This window comes from Trichosurus vulpecula, chromosome 2 (genome assembly GCF_011100635.1).
Source record: "Trichosurus vulpecula isolate mTriVul1 chromosome 2, mTriVul1.pri, whole genome shotgun sequence".
Taxonomy (NCBI): Eukaryota; Metazoa; Chordata; class Mammalia; order Diprotodontia; family Phalangeridae; genus Trichosurus; species Trichosurus vulpecula.
Window position 1 is genome coordinate 398,439,590 of NC_050574.1, and position 18,694 is coordinate 398,458,283.

The window sequence follows — 18,694 nt, forward strand, 5'->3', positions numbered from 1 at the left end:
ATATTAACTACTAACAGAAAAACATTTTCTATTATTTTTTCATTACAAATGTACAATATTTCATTTTATTATGAGTTAAGTAGATTTTTGTGAACTGATCTAACACTCTAATGCTCTTTTATGAATCCATTCTTTCTATTAGTAGAAAATGGGTCCTGAATTCCAAATCATTTGACTTATTAACATTAAGTGGTGTTGGCCAAAGCTTGCAAGTTGAGGGCATCTGATATTTCATTTTCTCACCATGCTAATAGAGAGTTTACTGTGAAGTGTCAAAACAAAATAAAAAGACTAAACTTAATTGGTTTCTGAAGTACAAAATAGTCAATGTTAAATATTGATAAAAGGGAACAGTGACATGGAAATCTTGAAAATAAATTATTTTGGACTGAGGGAGGTGTTTTCCTAAGAATACATTTTTAAGTTAATATTTTACTTTTTATCCAATTACATATAAGAACAATTTTTATCATTTTTTTAAATTTTGTTTTCCCAGTTCTTTCCCTTCTTCTCTCTCCCTCATTGAGAAGGCAAGCAATTTGACATAGATTATATACATGTGCAGTCATGCAGAACATATTTCCGTGTAAGTCATGCTGTGAAAGAAAATGCAGAGAAAAAAAAGCAAGAATAATAAAGTGAAGAAAAAATATGCTTTGATCTGCATTCAGACTCCATCACTTCTTTCTCTGAAGATGGATAGCATTTTTCGTCATAAGTCCTTCAGAATTGTCTTGGATCATTGTATTGCTGAGAATAGCGAAGTCATTCACAATTGTTCATCATACAATATTGCTGTTACTGTATAAAATGTTATCTTGGTTCTGTTCATTTCACTTTGCATTAGTTCATGCAAGTTTTTCTGAGAGCATCTTGTTCATCATTTCTTACAGTACAGTAGTATTCCATCACAATCATATACAACAACTTGTTCAGCCATTCCCCAGTTGATATAGATATCCTTTCAGTTTCCAGTTCTTTGCCACTACTAAAAGAGCCGCTATAAATATTTTTGTATACATAGCTCCTTTTCCTTTTTTGTTTTTTATGTCTTTGGTATACAGACCTTGTAGTGGTATTGTTTGGTCAAAGAGTATGCATGGTTTTATAGCCCTGTTTTAAATTGGGCATAGCTCCAAATTGCTCTACAGAATGGTTGAAATTAGTATTCAGCTTCACCAACAGTTGCATTAGTGTCTTAATTTTCCCAGATCCCCTCCAACATTTGTCATTTTCCTTTTCTGTCATATTAGACAATCTGATAGGTGTAGCTCAGAGTAATTTTAATTTACATTTAGCATTTTTTCATATGACTATAAGTAGCCTTAATTACTTTGTCTTAAAATTGCCTGTTCATATCCTTTGACCATTTATCAGTTGGGGAGTGATTCGTATCATTATAAATTTGACTTAGTTCTTTATATATTTGAGAATTGAGGTCTTTATCAGAGAACTTGCAGTAAAAAAATTTTTTCACAGTAATGTTACTATGTATTTCCTTCCATCCCATTTTCCCCATTTATCCTACTCTTTCTTTCTCCTTCTACCCTGTACATTTTCAAGAGTGTTTTGCTTCTGACTTTATTTTCCCCAATCTGCCCTCCCTTCTATCAGCCCAACCCCCACCCCTTCTTATCCCTTCCCCTCCTACTTTGGTATGGTAAGATAGATTTCTATGCCCAAGTGAGTATGTATATTATTCCCTCTTTGAGCCAATTCTTTTGAGAGTAAATTTCATGTGCTCTTCGCCTCCCCATCTTTCCCTCTGCCTTAAAATCTTTTTCTTGCCTCTTTTATGTCAAATAGTTTATCCCTTTTTACCTCTCTTTCCTCTTCTCCCAGTACATTCTTCTTTATTACCCCTTAATTTGATTTTTTTAGATAATCATTCCATCATTCAACTCACACCTGTGCCCACTGTCTATATATACTGCTAACTGCTTTAATAATGAGAAAGTTTTTAGAAGTTACAGGTATCATTTTTCCATGTAGGAATGTAAACAGTTTAACCTTATTGAATCCCTTATGGTTTCTCTTTCATGTTTACCTTTTTTGCTTCTCTCAAGTCTTACATTTCAGAGTCCGATATTCTTTTTAGCTCTGGGTCTTTTTATCATGAATGCTTGAAAGTCCTCTTTTTCATTGAATGTCTATTTTTTCCCCTGAAGAATTTATATTGCTTTGCCGCGTAGGTGATTCTTAGTTGTAATCCTAGCTCTTTTGCACTCCACAATATGATATTCCAAGTCCTTTGATCCTTTAATGTAGAAGCTGCTAAGTCTTTTGTTATTCTGACTGTGGCTCCACAATGTTTTAATTGTTTCTTTTTGGCTGCTTATAATATTTCCTTGAGCTTGGAGCTCTGGAATTTGTCTCTAATATTCCTGGGAGTTTTCATTTTGGGATCTTTCAGGAAGTGGATTAGTAGATCCTTTCAATTTCTATTTTTGCCCTCTGGTTCTAGACTATCAGAGTAGTTTTCCTTGATAATTTCTTGATAGATGATGTCTAGACTCTTTTTTTGATTAAGGCTTTCAGGTAGTCCAGTATTTTTAAATTATCTCTCCTGTATCTGTTTCCCAGGTCAGTTGTTTTTCCAGTGAGATGTTTCACATTTTCTTCTATTTTTTTCTTTCTGTTGATTTTGTTGTATTGTTTCTTAATGTCTCATAGAGTCATTAACTTCCACTTGCTGAATTCTAATTTTTAAGGAATTATTTTCTTTAGTTAGCTTTTTGTATCTCCTTTTCCGTTTGACCAATTCAACTTTTTAAGGAGTTCTTTTCTTCATTGAATTTTTGTACCTCTTTCCATTTGGTCAGTTCTGCTTTTTTTGGTTGCTGTTGTTAATGTTCTTTATTTTTTAAAATATATTTTTTTCCTCAAATTACATGTTAAAACAATTTTCAAGCATTTTTTTAATGTTTTGAGTTCCAAATTCTATCCTTCCCTCCTTTCTCTCCCCTATCGCCAAGATGGAAAGAAATCAGGTATAGGTTATACATGTACCAGTTGTGTAAAAAACACTTCCATATTAGTCATTTTTTATAAGACTCCAATTTAAAAAAAAAAAGGAATGGAAGGAAGAGTGAAAAATAGCATGCTTCAGTCTGTATTCAGACAATATCACTTCTTTCTGTAGTATGCTTTATCTTTAGTCCTTTAGGATTGTGTTTGATCATTGTATTGCTGAGAAGAAGTAAGTCACTCACAGTTCTTCATTGTGCAGTATTGTTACTGTGTACAATGTCCTCCTGCTTTGGATCACTTCACCTTGCATCAATTCACATAAGTCTTTACAGGTTTTTCTGAAATCATCCTGCTTGTCATTTCTTGTAGCACAGTAATATTCCATCACAATCATAGACCACAGTTTTTTTTAGCCATTTCCCAATTGGTGAGCATCCTTCGATTTCAGACTTTTAGCCACCATACAAAGAGCTGCTATAAATATTTTTATATAAATAAGTCCTTTTCCCTTTTTAAAAAAAAATGTATTGATGGATCAAAGGGTATGCACAGTTTTATAGTCCTTTAGGCATAGTTCCAAATTGCTCTCCAGAATAGGTAAATCAGCTCACGGCTCCACCAACAATGAATTAGTGTCCTGGTTTTCCCACATCGTCCCCAACATACCTCATTTTCCCTTTTTGTCCTATTAGCCAATCTGATAGGTATGAGGTGGTAGCTCAGAGCTGTTTTAATTAGCATTTCTCTGATTAAAAAAAAAGTTTTCTCACTAACAAAACCAATGCAGTTCTGTCTTTTAAGGTATTTTTCTTATGGTGAATTTTTGTGAATTTTTTTCCATTTGGTCAATTCTGCTTTTCAAAGCATTCTTCTGTTCATTGGATATTTGTGCCTCTTTTACCATTTGGCCTATTCTGTTTTTTTTTAAGGTATTGTTTTCTTCAGTATTATTTTTTTGTCTCCTTTATCAAGCTGTTGACTCTTTTTTCATAGTTTTCTTGCATCACTCTTATTTCCCTTCCCAATTTTTTCTCTGTCTCTCTAACTTGATTTTTAAAATCCTTTTTGAGCTTTTCTGTGGCTTGATCCCAATTGATGTTTTTCTTTTGAGGCTTTGGGTGTAGGAGTTTTGACTTTGTTGTCTTCCTATGACTTTGTGTTTTGATCTTCTCTGTCACCATAGTAATTTTCTATAGTCAGGATCTTTTTCTGCTCTTTGCTCATTGTCCCAGCCTGTTTCTCACCTTTTTTTTCCCTATTTATTATTTTTTTATTGAATTTATTTAATGTATTTAGTTTTCAGCATTGATTTTCACAAGAGTTTGAATTATGAGTTTTCTCCCCATTTCTACCCTCCCGCCCCCTCCAAGATGGCATATATTTTGATTGTCCCATTCCTCAGTCAGCCCTCCCTTCTGTCACCCCACTCTACTCCCATCCCCTTTTCCCTTCTTTTCTTGTAGGGCAAGATAAATTTCTACGCCCCATTGCCTGTGTATCTTATTTCCTAGTTGCATGCAAAAACTTTTTTTTTTTTTGTTTTTGAATATCTGTTTTTAAAACTTTGAGTTCCAAATTCTCTCCTCTCTTCCCTTCCCACCCACCCTCCCTAAGAAGTCAAGCAATTCAACATAGGCCACATGCGTATCATTATGTAAAACCCTTCCACAATAGTCATGTTGTGAAAGACTAACTATATTTTGCTCCTTCCTAACCTATCCCCCTTTATTGAATTTTCTCCCTTGACCCTGTCCCTTTTTGAAAGTGTTTGTTTTTGATTACCTCCTCCTCCATCTGCCCTCCCTTCTATCATCCCCCCTTTTTTATCTTCTTCCTCCTTCTTTCCTGTGGGGTAAGATACCCAATTGAGTGTGTATGGTATTCCCTCCTCAGGTCAGATCCAGTGAGAGCAAGATTCACTCATTCCCCCTCACCTGCCTCCTCTTCTCTTCCTACAGAACTGTTTTTTCTTGCCACTTTTATGTGAGATAATTTACCCCATTCTTTCTCTCCCTTTCTCCCTCTCTCAATATATTCCTCTCTCATCCCTTAATTTGATTTTATTTCTTTTAGATATCATCCCTTCATCTTCAACTCACCCTGTGCCCCCCCCCCTCTCTCTCTCTCTCTCTCTCTATATATATATATATATACATATATATATACATGTATATATATACATACACACACACACATACAGACACACATACACCCACATATATACATACACATACAGATATATATGCATATCCCTTCAGCTACCCTAATACTGAGGTCTCATGAATCATACACATCATCTTTCCAAGTAGGAATGTAAACAAAACAGTTCAACTTTAGTAAGTCCCTTGTGATTTCTTCTTCTTGTTTACCTTTTCATGCTTCTCTTGATTCTTGTGTTTGAAAGTCAGATTTTCTATTCAGCTCTGGTCTTTTCACTGAGAAAGCTTGAAAGTCCTCCATTTTATTGAAAGTCCATATTTTGCCTTGGAGCATGATACTCAATTTTGCTGGGTAGGTGATTCTTGGTTTTAATCCTAGCTCCATTGACCTCCGGAATATCATATTCCAAGCCCTTCAATCTCTTAATGTAGAAGCTGCCAGATCTTGGGTTATTCTGATTGTGTTTCCACAGTACTCAAATTGTTTCTTTCTGGCTACTTGCAGTATTTTCTCCTTGATCTGGGAGCTCTGGAATTTGGCGACAATATTCCTAGGAGTTTTCTTTTTGGCATTTTGAGGAGGCGATCAGTGGATTCTTTCAATTTCTATTTTGCCCTGTGGCTCTAGAATATCAGGGCAGTGCTCCTTGATAATTTCTTGAAAGATGATATCTAGGCTCTTTTTTTGATCATGGCTTTCAGATAGTCTAATAATTTTTAAATTCTCTCTCCTGGATCTATTTTCCAGGTCAGTGGTTTTTCCCATGAGATATTTCACATTGTCTTCCACTTTTTTATTCCTTTGGTTCTGTTTTATAATATCTTGATTCCTCATCAAGTCACTAGCTTCCACTTGCTGCAGTCTAATTTTTAAGGTAGTGTTTTCTTCAGTGGTCTTTTGGACCTCCTTTTCCATTTGGCTAATTCTGCCTTTCAAGGCATTCTTCTCCTCATTGGCTTTTTGGAGCTCTTTTGCCATTTGAGTTAGTCTATTTTTTAAGGTGTTATTTTCTTTGGTATTTTTTTCTGTATGTTTTTGGGTCTCCTTTAGCAAGTCATTGACTTGTTTTTCCTGGTTTTCTCATATCCTTCTCATTTCTCTTCCCAATTTTTCCTCTACTTCTCTAACTTGCTTTTCCAAATCCTTTTTGAGCTCTTCCATGGCCTGAGACCAGTTCATGTTTTTCTTGGTGGCGTTTGATGTAGGCTCTTTGACTTTGTTGACTTCTTCTTGCTGTATGTTTTGGTCTTCTTTGTCACCAAAGAAAGATTTCAAAGTCTGAGACTGAATCTGAGTCTGTTTTTGTTGCCTGGCCATGTTCCCAGCCAACTTACTTGACCCTTGAGTTTTTTGTGGGGGTATGACTGCTTGTAGAGTAGAGAGTACTTTGTTCCAAGCTTGAGGGGTTGCGCTGTTGTTTTCAGAGCTGTTTCTATGCAGGCAGCTCTGCCACAGCAGCAATCCTTCTTCCCCAAGAACCGCCAACTGGGACCTGATGCAAATCTTAAGCAGGCTCTGCACTCCTGCTCTGATCCGCCACTTAATTCCTCCCACCAGGTGGGCCTCCGGCTGGAAGTAACTGCAGCTGTAGTTCTGTAGCTGAACCATCCCCACTGCCCCTGGGGCGTTGGCCAAACCACAAACTCTGTCCCCCGCAGTTTTTCCCACTGACCTTCTCTGTTGTCTTTGGTGTTTGTGGGTTGAGAAGTCTGGTAACTGCCACAGCTCGCTGATTCAGGGTGCTAGGGCCTGTTCTCCCCAGCTACCGATCTGGTTGGTCCTGCTGCCGCCCGTGCTGGGCTCCGCTCCCCTCCTCTCCCAGCTTCGTGCACGATAGACCTCACTCAGCGACCATCCAGGCTGTCTGGGGCTGGAGTCCTGTTTCCCTCTGCTATTCTGTGGGTTCTGCAGTTCTAGAGTTTGTTCAGAGCCATTTTTTATAGGTTTTTGGAGGGACTTGGTGGGGTGCTCATGCAAGTCCCTGCTTTCCAGCCTCCATCTTGGCTCTGTCCACTGTTTCTTGCCTTTTATCTCTGCTAAAGTAGGGCTCTACTTCCAGAGTGGAGGGGACACTGTCCCAAGCTTCAGGTTTTTTGTGCAGCTGTTTTCAGAGGTAATTGTGGGACCTGTAAGTTTTTGGTTCTTCCAAAGTGGTATGATCTAGGGAGACATGTATTTACTATCCTCCTTTACTGTGCAGTGGTAGTTGCTGAAGGTTGGAATGGGTGTGGCAATTTCTTAAAATGAAACCACCATGATGTTTGCCGCATTGATTGATTCTTCCTTTCATGAAGGATTTCACAAGTGCTCTTTTCAACACTGGAACTGTGACCAGGGTCCTAGCTCCACTGAGGCTGTAAGCTCTTGGTGTGCTAGTTCTGTTCCTTGCCTGTGACTGAGACCCAGGACTGCAACCCAGGATTCAGCTATAGGTGATGCAGCAGAGGCCTGCCCCTGGTGCCAGCAAAGAGACCCCGTAATCTCCTTCTGACCTGTTGTTTGACCTACTTACCGTTTGTGGTCTAAGAGGTCTAGAAACTGCCATTGATGTCACTGATTTAGTCACCTCTAAGGCCTTCAGCTGGTTTGCTGGGGCTTGGTCTGTGTTGGACTGCACTCCATTCTCACCTTGGTGCAACACACCTTTCCTGCTGACCTTCTAAGTTGTCTTCGGCTGGAAAATTATTTCACTTGTCCTTTCGTGGGTACTGCTGCTCTAGAACTTTTGAGGCATTATTTAAAGTTGTTTGGAGGGATTTTGGGAGAAACTTAGGTGAGTTCCTGCCTTTTCCCTGCTATCTTGACTTCGTCTCTCTCTAAGTACATTTACATGGTGTATATTTCATATTCCAAAATGAAACTGTACTATGACGGTGTGGTTATCCACCCTCTTTATTTCCACTGCTCAGCTCTTTTCTTGTTCCTCACTCACTGCTAGATAGGAGCCTCATGTCAGATAGAAAAGAATCAGTGTAAAGTAGAGCTGAGTTTTAAAAGGAGAGTCCTTTTAAGCCAAAACAAATTATTAGCTATGTAGGGTATGGGATAGTATCAGTGATATTTCCCCTAAATACTGATCTCTATAGAGTCAGTTAACCAGTATTTTCAACCAGTCCGTGAACTGATTTAGTTCATCTTAACATTTGTTAAGTGCATCGTAAGCAGAATCTTGTGTTGGGGAAGAGAGAAAAGATGAGGCCCAACCCCACTGTCATGATGGTAAGTGCATATGTGTACAGGCATACTTTGGAGATATTGTGGCTTCAGTTCCAGGCTACCACAATAAAATGACTATCACGATGACTCAAATCACGTGACTTTAGGAGCATATAAAAGTTATGTTCACACACTATACTGTAGTCTATTGAGTGTGAAACAGTATTGTATCTAAAAAAAAAAGGCAACGTACATACCTTAATTAATAATACTTTATCGTTAAAATATGCTAACCATCACCTGAGCCTTGAGCGAGTTGTAATCTTTTTGCTGGTGGAGGGTCCTGCCTTCTTGTTGATGGCTGCTGACTGATCCGTGGTGGTTGCTGAAGCTTGGGGTGGCTGTGGAAGTTTCTTAAAATGAGACAGCAATGAAGTTTGCTGCATGAATTGACTCTCCCTTTTGTGAAAGATTTCTCTGTAGCATGTGATGCTATTTGAAAGCATTTTCCCCACAGTAGAACTTTTTTTCAAATTTGAGTCAATCCTCTCAAACCCCACCACTGCTTTCTCCACTGAGTTTATGTAATATTCCTCAATATTGTTGTGTCTTAGGGAGGCCAAGGAGAGGGATAAAGATGGGGGAACAGTTGGTCAGTGAAGCAGTTAGAACACATACAACATTTATTTTTTGCTGTCTTTTATGGGTGCAATTCATGGGGCCCCCAAAACAATTAGATTAGTAACAGATCATAAGAGATAAAATAACAATATAAAAGTTAGAGATGTTAGAATTACCAAAAGATGACACAGAGACACGATGTGAGCACATGTTGGAAAAATGGCCCTGATAGATTTGGTTGTGAAAGGCTTGCCACAAACCTTCAGTTTGTTTAAAAGAAAAAAAGCAGTATGTGCAAAGCACAGTTAAGTGAAGTGCAATAAAAGGAGGTATCCTGTATCAAGTATCCTTCAAAGTTTGAGATACATTACTATTATATTTGTAGAAGTCTGACTTCTCCATTTCTACAAGATAAGGACATTTGAGAATGAAACTGCTAATAATAAAAGCAACAGCTTTTCTAAAAAGGAGAAGGGAATAAGCAATTTCTAAAGCTCTAGATATGTGCCAAGGACTGTGCTAATATTTTACAAATATCTCATTTGATCCTCACAACCCTGCAAATGCTTATCATTTTACAGTTGAGGAGACTGAGGCAGGCAGACTTGTTCAAGGTCACACAGTAATAAGGGTCTGGGTCCACATTTGAACTCAGGACTTTGGGTTCCCTGCAGAGTGCTCTGTCCACTATGCCACCAGATGCCTCATTATTTTAGTATATTACTTTAGGCTATAATATCTACAGTACATTGTTTGAAATTTTAGTTGTTCCCAGGATAAGAATTTGTACTATGTCAGGACCAGGAATTCTGTAAACCAATACTGAATGCCATGTCTATTCTTGAATTATAGGGAAAATCTGTATCACTAATTCAAAGCATATATTTCCTTTATTTAAAATTTATTAATCTGAAAACTATTATACATAAACATCATAGTAAAAAGAGAATCGTTACTATTGTAATTAAACATAAAACATCTTAACAGTTTAGTGTGGTGGTGTGACTAAGGAAACGACATCAGAGAGGTTAATTATTTTAAGTTGCTTCTCGTTCCTCTGCCTTTTTTTTGTCATAAGAAGCTGACTGGTGACATGATTAGAGGAAAAAGCATTTGGAGGAAAGAAGAACAAAATAAGTAGGCCTAGATAAATTCACACCTGAATAATGCAAGTTGTTAGTTTTATGAATTGGATTTTATAAAAAAAAGTTTTTCCAAATATGAATGAATTCACTGTAGTCTTACTATTTGTTGTTGTTTAGTTGTTTGTTCAGTCATGTTTAACTTTTCATGACCCCATTTGGGGTTTTCTTGACAATGGGTTTACTATTTTCTCGTCCAGCTCATTTTACAGATGAGTAAACTGAGGCAAACAGGGTCACATAGCTAGTAAGTGACTGAGGCCAGATTAGAATTCAGGAGGATGAGTCTTTCTGACTTTAGGCCTGGCACTTTATTCACTGTGCCACCTACCTGCCCACTTTTTTTAATATAAAGGTTTTATACTTGGTTGATATGGGTCTTAAACACCATTTGTTTTATTTATTTATTTTTCCTACCAAAACACAGTGTAAGTCTCTTGTAAGTTTTACTTTATGGTAAATCCTGTCTTCGTCAGCTCTTGCTTTGTTTTGACAAGCTTTGTTAATTCTAGACTAGAGTTTTGGAAATGCTGACAATTAACAGTTAGGTAGTTAATGCTTAATAAGAATATGGAACAGGGAGAATGATGGCTGATATCAGGCTGGTTTTTCTGAGATCTCATTTGTAAAATGCTTAGGGGTACAAAGGCTTCAGGATGGTATTTTGTATTTGCTTTCATCTACATAGCTAAATTTTCCTTATTCTTAGCCCTAATTTTCCTAAGCTTTTGGCCAAACTGGATATGCTCGCTTTCTTGGAACCCACGTAGTACTTTCTTATGACATTTATCATATTTTGTATTATAAGTAATTATTTGCAGACATGTTATTCAATATCCTGAAATGGAAAAAAGCATCAGACTTTGTGGTCAAAAGACCTAGCTTTGAATCCTTTCTTTTCCCTTTATGTATGTGCACTTGGATGAGGATTTCATCTCATTTTGTTACTTTTTTTCTCAGATGGGGATAATTTATGCTTTTACCTAGCTCACAGGGGTATGAAGAATAAAATGAGATATAGTACTTAGGGAAGTGTTTTGTAAGTTTTATGTTTTAAAAAGTGCTATTGAAAGGTTTTTTGAGATCAGGGTATGTTTTACTCATCTCCTGTGGTGTCTAGCATTGTGCTTTAAGTCATTGAAGGTGCTTGATAAATATTTGTTGAATGTAATTAGGGTTACCAAGTAACATTTAAGTGTTTTGGGAGACTTTAAGTGAACAAATAATCTCTATAATGAAACCTCAGGATTTAAAAAATGTCATCTTATAGAAATATTTCAAATAATTCTCCTTGGTACCAGAGTAATTGTTATTTTTAGATATTTATATTCCAGAACTACTCCTTTTTAGTGATTTAATGGAATAATACATATGTAGTCATGATTCTCTGATATTTATTCAGAGAGACTAATTTTTTTTTGGACAATCAGTAGCTCCAGTCAAAAGTTTTCATGTTTACTTCCTTATCGACAAATTGTATGAGTAAGCACATCTGTGAACACTTCAGGAATCATACTTAAGCTCATTGGTTTGAAATTCAGTAGAAAAAGGAATAGTCTTAATCAGTTGTATCAAACTCAAATAGAAAATCCTTGTGTGCCCCATATTGACTTAGAAAAACACAAATTATCTACCATTTACTGTTTTTTAAAAATTTATTTTGTTAAAATATTTCCTAATTATATTTCAATCTAGTTTGAGACACTTGGGAATTTTGCATTTGACACTTCTGATCTTAATTGCTACGCTGAAAAGCTTGTACTATTGTTCTTGTCATTATTGGGGGTTTTTTTGGGGGGGGGATTACTTTAGTGCAGTGTGTTTAGTTGGGAACCAAACATAACCAGTTGAGACAGAAACTCAGTTGTCATTTTGCCTTTGGAGAATGGTGGGTAATGGAGTTTGGATTCATGCAAACTGATATTATTTTAACTGCCATATTTCACCACAGGCTCAGGACTTAGGCCTTGTGTGTAATGGCAAAGGATTTAAGACATCAGATAATAAAGATAAAAGTGCCATGGCTGGAATGGATGATGGCAATTAAAACAGTGTGCTGTACTTTGTCACACTTGTCAGTGTTCTCAATTTTTGAATGAGGGTATGTAATACAGCAGTTTTGTCCTTGAAAAAGAATAATAGAATTTCAGTCTTGATACTCCAAATGTACCTTATCTCTGGGTAATATTACTATTGCAGGGTGCATTTTGTGAACATATGGACAGTTTTCAGATACTGAAATCTCGTGATTGCTTAATATACCATGGTATATAATATAATAAGGGAAAATAGATTTGAAAGAAATACCAATCTGACATTGTAGGATACTTTTGATTTTTTTTTAAATGAAACATTTGATTTATTTTACTTAGAAAACAGAAAGAATTAGAGGAGTTGGAAAGAGAAAGAAAACGAGAAGAGAAACTACGTAAGAGAGAACAAAAACAAAAAGACCGTGAAGTCCGTCGAAATCAGAAAAAACTAGAGAAGATACAAGCAGAAGAGCAGAAAAAATTACAAGAGAAGATAAAATTAGAGGAGAGAAAATTGTTGTTGGCTCAAAGAAATCTTCAGTCAATAAGATTAATTGCAGAACTGCTAAGTAGAGCAAAGGTAATGTTACGTTGACCTTTCTGTGACAGCATTCAGTGCTACTCTCACCCACTGCCCTTTTGGTTTTTAATATTTTTTTCAGTTTGTCTGTAATGCAGAGATAAAGCTGGACAGCAGCATTTTCTTTTCTGTTTTCTTTCCTGCTACTTCAGCCATAATTTTAAGGAAATTAACAAATCTAATCAGCTGTGAATAAGAGGCCATTGGAATAGATTCATTCTCATTAGTAAAAAGGAAATGACAAAAAAAAATGAGCAAATCTGTTTCTGTGGATTTTAACACTCAGTATTCATCTAATTGATAATATATTTTGGCTGATAAAGCTTGCATTTTTTTTTAACACAGTAAAGTAGCACTGAGGGTAGGTTTTACAGATAAGGAATCGAAAGTCATGTACTCAATGATACATAGCAGCGGTGGAAGACCTGGCTAATAGAATTTAGCTCTGTTGCCAGATAAGTTTGGAGATGGGTGGTGGTACTCACAGTAGTGAGTGATTTTTCGATATTAGAAACTTTAGACTCTTGCAGCTGAAAGCAGCCTAAGAGAATAATTACAGTGAATAGAGCAGAGTCCAGAAGCTCTGGGTTTAAATCATGCTTCTGCCACTTAATAGCACACAGCTAGGTACACTGGGTAAGTTAACCTCTTTGAGTCAGTTGTCTTAATACGTAAAAGGAGGGTGATAGTATCTGCCTTAAGGTTATTGCTGTGATCACATACGATCATATATGTAAAATGCTTTACAGACATTTAAAGTGCTAAATAAATGTGAGTTGCCATTGTAATTTCTTCTGGCTTTTTACAGAAAGTATATTGGCTTATTTGTGGATTTGCAATCTCCTTCATTCTAGAGTACTACTACTATCTTAACATATATTTCTGTTTTGTTTTGTTACTGGGTTTTTCTTTTTTTTTGGCTGTTCTTCATTTCTCCCTCTTCACCTCCATCCTTCCCACCCCTCCCCCCAGCGGGTATGCATGTGCGAGTACACATACACATATGCACACTCACATGCACATGCACATGGAGTTTCTCCTTCCACCAGCCATTTAGTAGCATTAGGTATCGACTCTGCTTTATACACAAAAACCCTGAACAGTCTTATTGGAGCTGATTCGTGCAAAAGGCAATTCAAGCCAAATGTTTGAGCTTCTCTCGACAATATTTTACAGCTGAGATATAGTGTCAAAGACAGAAAATCGTGAATATTAAAACTACCTAGAATGTGTTTATTTGAACTTTTAAAGTTCCCATATACATCAAGCTAGTTAAATTCTTTAGGTGGGGAGGAGAATATCTGTTGTTGTTTTTCCCAGTGGTGCACTGCCTGGTTTTTTTGAGACCTAAGCAGCTTATGTTTGCCCTTTCCTTTCCCATCTAGGCTTTTCTGCTTCAAAATTCTTACAAGTAATAATGTTGATGAGGATGGAACAATAGCCAGAATTTTAGCCTACTATGTGCCAGGCACTGTGCTAAGTGCTTTCCAAATAGGACCTCACAACAACATGGGAAGGTAGAGGCTATCATTATTCCTGTTTGACAGATAAGGAAATAGATGCAAAAGAAGGCCAGTTAACTTGCCCAGGGTCACATACAGGCTGGTTTATGAACTCAGGTATTCCTGACTCTAAGCCCAGTGATCGGTCCACTGAGAGCTGCCTAGCTGGTCTTAGCCTTTGGTACTCAGTGTTACTGAGCATAGACTAGCTCTTTTTATATCTTTTAATCTGTATTATGCCTTGACTTTCCTGTTAGATTGCATCTTATGTCCCTGTATCCTTGTTAGCATGAAACACTAGGCTGAGTAAATTATAGAAATCTTCTTAAATATTTTTGTACATGAAGATGATTTACCCTCTCCTTGTCCTCCATTTCAACCTTTTCTAACATTTAGGAAATTTTCACTTCCTTTGTTTCAGTCCATTGTACATTTTGTAATGATATAAAAAATGCCTTTCAGGAAAAGAAAATTTATTTAAATTCAGGAAGCTGAGATAGTGAAGAAAGCTTTGTATTCCAGTGCCTTTATAATATTAGATTCCCACTTTTATAAACTTTTTTTTATCCTGGTGAATGTTTATTACATAACAACCTTGACCTACTATGGTGGTACGTAGTTTGGGAAGATTTAGATACAGAACTAATTACTTTTTTTAGACTACTAAAAGTAATTGTTAAATAGTATTCTCATAGTTTGAAAACACTAATACTTCAGGAGGGACAGAAGGAATCTTTTAGGTGTCAGTGTAGTGCTAATATTAACTCAGGAGAAGCCAGGTGATACATAATCATTTCTGTTTATGGCATTATGCTCTGGGCCAACATTTGTTAAAATCAGTTACAGGCCATTGAATACATTTTGTTCTTCAAAATACATCTCTACAGATATCTTCTGAACGCTAGGTTCTAGAATAGTTTTTGCCTTCTAGTTTAATTTCTTCCTTCCCTTTATCTTTTTCAGGCAGTAAAATTACTAGAGCATGAACAGAAAGAAGAAAAAATCCGCCTTCAACAACTGGAGGAGAGAAGAAGACTTCAGGAGGCTGAACTCAGACGGGTGGAGGAGGAAAAAGAGCGAGCTCTGGGACTCCAGAGGAAGGAGAAGGAACTAAGGGAGAGGCTGTTAAATATTTTATTGAGCAAGAAAATAGATGAGACACAGCAGAACAGGGAAGAAGCAGTGGCCTCTCATTCTGCCCTCTTACAACCTGTTATAGATATTATACAGTCAGTGTCTTCAAGCTGTGTTACTTCTACCTCCTTGCATTCCCTCATGGGTCAGCCAACTCAGATCTGTCAAAGAGAAATGCTGTCAAATCAGGATATTAATTTCAATTCCAAAAATGTGAATGGAGACTTAAGTGAAGAAGCTCAGTGCAAAGAAAGTAAGAAACTTAACTGTATTACAAGTGAAAGCTGTACAGAAAAAAAATGTTCAGGTGTGCTCTCTTGTATTCCTGCCAATAATCAACAACAAAAGGGTACATCTAATTGTGACCAGAACATGTCCAAAAAAGATTCGTCTTCTGAACAAGACAAATGTAATAGAGAGCCAAGTAAGGGAAAAAGTCGGTCCAGCAGAGACAGAAGTACTGAGGAGAGACATAAAAGGGATAGGAGCAAGCATAGAAGGGATGCGAGTAAAGAGGATGAAAGACAAAGAAAAGAAAGACGACTTCATAGAAGACACTCTTACAAAGATTATAGTCCTCACCGAAGAAGTGTAAGCCCTGATAGATCTCGGCGGAGGTCCTACAGCAGAGACAGATACAGTAGAAGGGATAGAAGCCGGGATAGAAGAAGTGTGGGTAGGAAGCGAAGTCGACGAGGGAGATCCCGGTCCCTGAGCAAACACAGAAGTACTTGGAGCAGGTAGTAAAGGACTCTGCCTTTTTAAGGCCCGCTTAGAGGATAGACCAGGACCAGCAAGAGGTTCTGAAGTTTTTGGCTTCTTGACCACCTTAAGAAAACTGAGTCTCTGCTTAGTGAATGTAAAGTGAACTCCTTTGTGAAAGGAAACGCAATTACATTGGAAATTTATTTTCTTTTTTTAAGATTGCATAATTATTTGTGCTTCAGTTTCAACTGTGTTGGCAATTTGTTTTTCATTAGCTCTCCTTTTTCCTTTTAAATATTTTGATCTGATAGCTTTAATGTCACCAGTCTTCTTTTAATCAGGAGAAATGTATAGACTGACAGTTTAAGAATTCCAGCCTACTACATAAATGTATGCAAAATTCTTGACTAAAAATTCTTTATGCGCTCAATGAAGTCAACATGTACTGCAGAAAAAGGGCAAATTTAATTGAACTTGAGATAAGCTGCCAAATGTTAGGAACGACCACAAAAACTTACAGGACATTTAAAAGAGAAAAAACTTGCTGGTTTGATTTCATTTTATATTTAACTGATTTAAAAACATGGAGATGGTGGTGGAAAGATGTGGGAACAAAATGATCATGGCATAGTAAGCCATATATGAAATGTAGGTAGAATTCCTTTAAAATTGAAAATGCAAGTGCACTATACTTTTTAAAGATTCCAGTAAGTGGGAGTATGAGACGAAGTGGTCTGGAGATGCTCCATTACTTCTGAAACATTGACTTTTTACAAATTAAAATAATTGAGAGTAAAAAGTTAGTTAAAAGCTTTTGTTTCTAGTACAAATTAGTGTGTGCGTGGTTTTTTTAAGAAGCTGTTTTGCTAAATTATTTTTACTTGCAATGTTTCAAAAAGATTCGAGGCTGCAAACTTGTTAAATTTTATAATAATCTGCTTCTCAAGATGAAGCTCAGGAATACTTTAAAGTAGTTGTAACCTTTGGGTTATAAAAGGTTGTGTTTATTCCGGTTTGCATTTTTATGGTGAAATAAAAGCCTTTTCCAGTGATCTGAAATTCCTGTGTTTATATCTTAAAAGATGATGAAAATGCATTTCTATTTATTCTTTGAGCAGGCCAAGTACATTTTTAAAAAATCTCATTTTCATATTAGTTGGAGTTTGTAGATTGTGTTGAAAGTATTTCAAATTATGAGTGATTATTAATATTCACTAATGCATCTGATGACATTACAGTTCATCATACTTAGTATTATAAAATAAATTTATGGATCCTCCTAGAATAATAACAGTGATAAGATCATATGTGGCACTTTACAAAGTGCTTTCTTCACAGTAATCCTATGATATTCAATTAATAGAATGTCAGTACAAAGCATTTATTAAACTTACTAACGGTTCTTATAGCCTTAAAATGTGTTGTAGAGTAATACAGGTTCCTTTATGAACTCTTGTAAACTAGAAGTAGGAATTGCTTCATTGGTCTGTATTTAATCAAATCATTCTATCCTTTCCATTGTGGGGCTTACGTGTCTGTTATGACCCAAATTCAGGCTGTTGAAAATCGACCAGACAAGAAGATTAGAGGTGACCTGCTTACTCCATAATGCAGATGGAATAGACCATTTTACCTTTACTTTATAATCTGTTCTATTTGTTCATAAGTATAATTCTAGGTAAGACTTGGATATGTAGTGTTGCTGTGTCAAATGGGGATCTGACTACTTTAGAAATTATAATTCTAAGGATTCCAGTGATGGGGCCTTCAATATGTCTCAGCTGTTAGTAGTTTTAAATAAGTTCCAACATGCTATACCAAATATATATTCCTTCTGGTAACATAAAAGAGGCACATACAAGTTACTATAGTAATAAATAACATTAAGAAACTCAAGGTGAAATTGAAGAAATGGGGTAAAGAAATGAGGGCATTGATACTATAATCTGGATCCTAGGTCATTCTTATTTACTTTTCCAGGCCTGAGATAGCCTATCACCTTGATTATGCAGAGAAAGATTATCTAGTTTCCTAGGATTTTGGGTTCTTTCTTTTGATACTTCATTATTGGTCATTCCACAATCATCAGCAATAAACGAGTATAAAAAGAGAAAAAGAAATTTTAGTTAACTTTGCTGCTGTTTACTAGATATTTGGTATAGTGGAGAGAACAGATAATTGGAAGATGGGAGATGTGATTTTTAATTCCGTCTCTGCCACTAACCAGCTGTGTGATCTTGGGCAGGTCATTCCATCTTTATTGGCTTTCTTTCCTTTTCAATAAAGTTTAGTTGAATTTTTTTAAGGTAGGTGATTTTTAATGTTCTCTTCAACTCTCAGATTATGTGTTATGATTGTTTAATAGAATAAGTCCCTCAATTCACTTTCTTACCTCCCTTATTCATCTAGCATTCTGTCACTTCATTATTAAAGTATTGCTACTTTTGAAATAAATTGGGATTTAAGTTAGTTCTGAGGTGATTTTTAATTCTATTGGGGGAAAATGGGAGTGAAGGAAGCAGTTGACAATCTCCAATCAGGAGCGGGGAACATGCAGCCTCAAGGCCACATGTGGCCCTCTAGGTCCTCAAGTGTGGCCCTTTGACTGAATCCAAACTTCACAGAACATTGTTCCCCACCCCTGTGACCTAGCTTGTGTTTTGGGGAGATATCAAAGGTTCATTTTTACTC

The 18,694-nt window shown here is 36.5% G+C and overlaps 1 protein-coding gene across 1 annotated transcript in view; it reads left to right on the plus strand.

The window, feature by feature from the left end:
* Positions 1–17,062, plus strand: part of AKAP17A (A-kinase anchoring protein 17A) — a 28,749-nt gene extending 11,687 nt beyond the window's left edge. The window contains exons 4-5 of the mRNA XM_036747189.1: positions 12,422–12,662; positions 15,128–17,062. Of these exons, the coding sequence (XP_036603084.1) occupies positions 12,422–12,662; positions 15,128–16,042 (1,156 nt within the window). The 3' untranslated portion in view covers positions 16,043–17,062. The remainder of the gene's footprint in view (positions 1–12,421; positions 12,663–15,127) is intronic.
* The last annotated feature ends 1,632 nt before the right edge of the window (positions 17,063–18,694 follow it).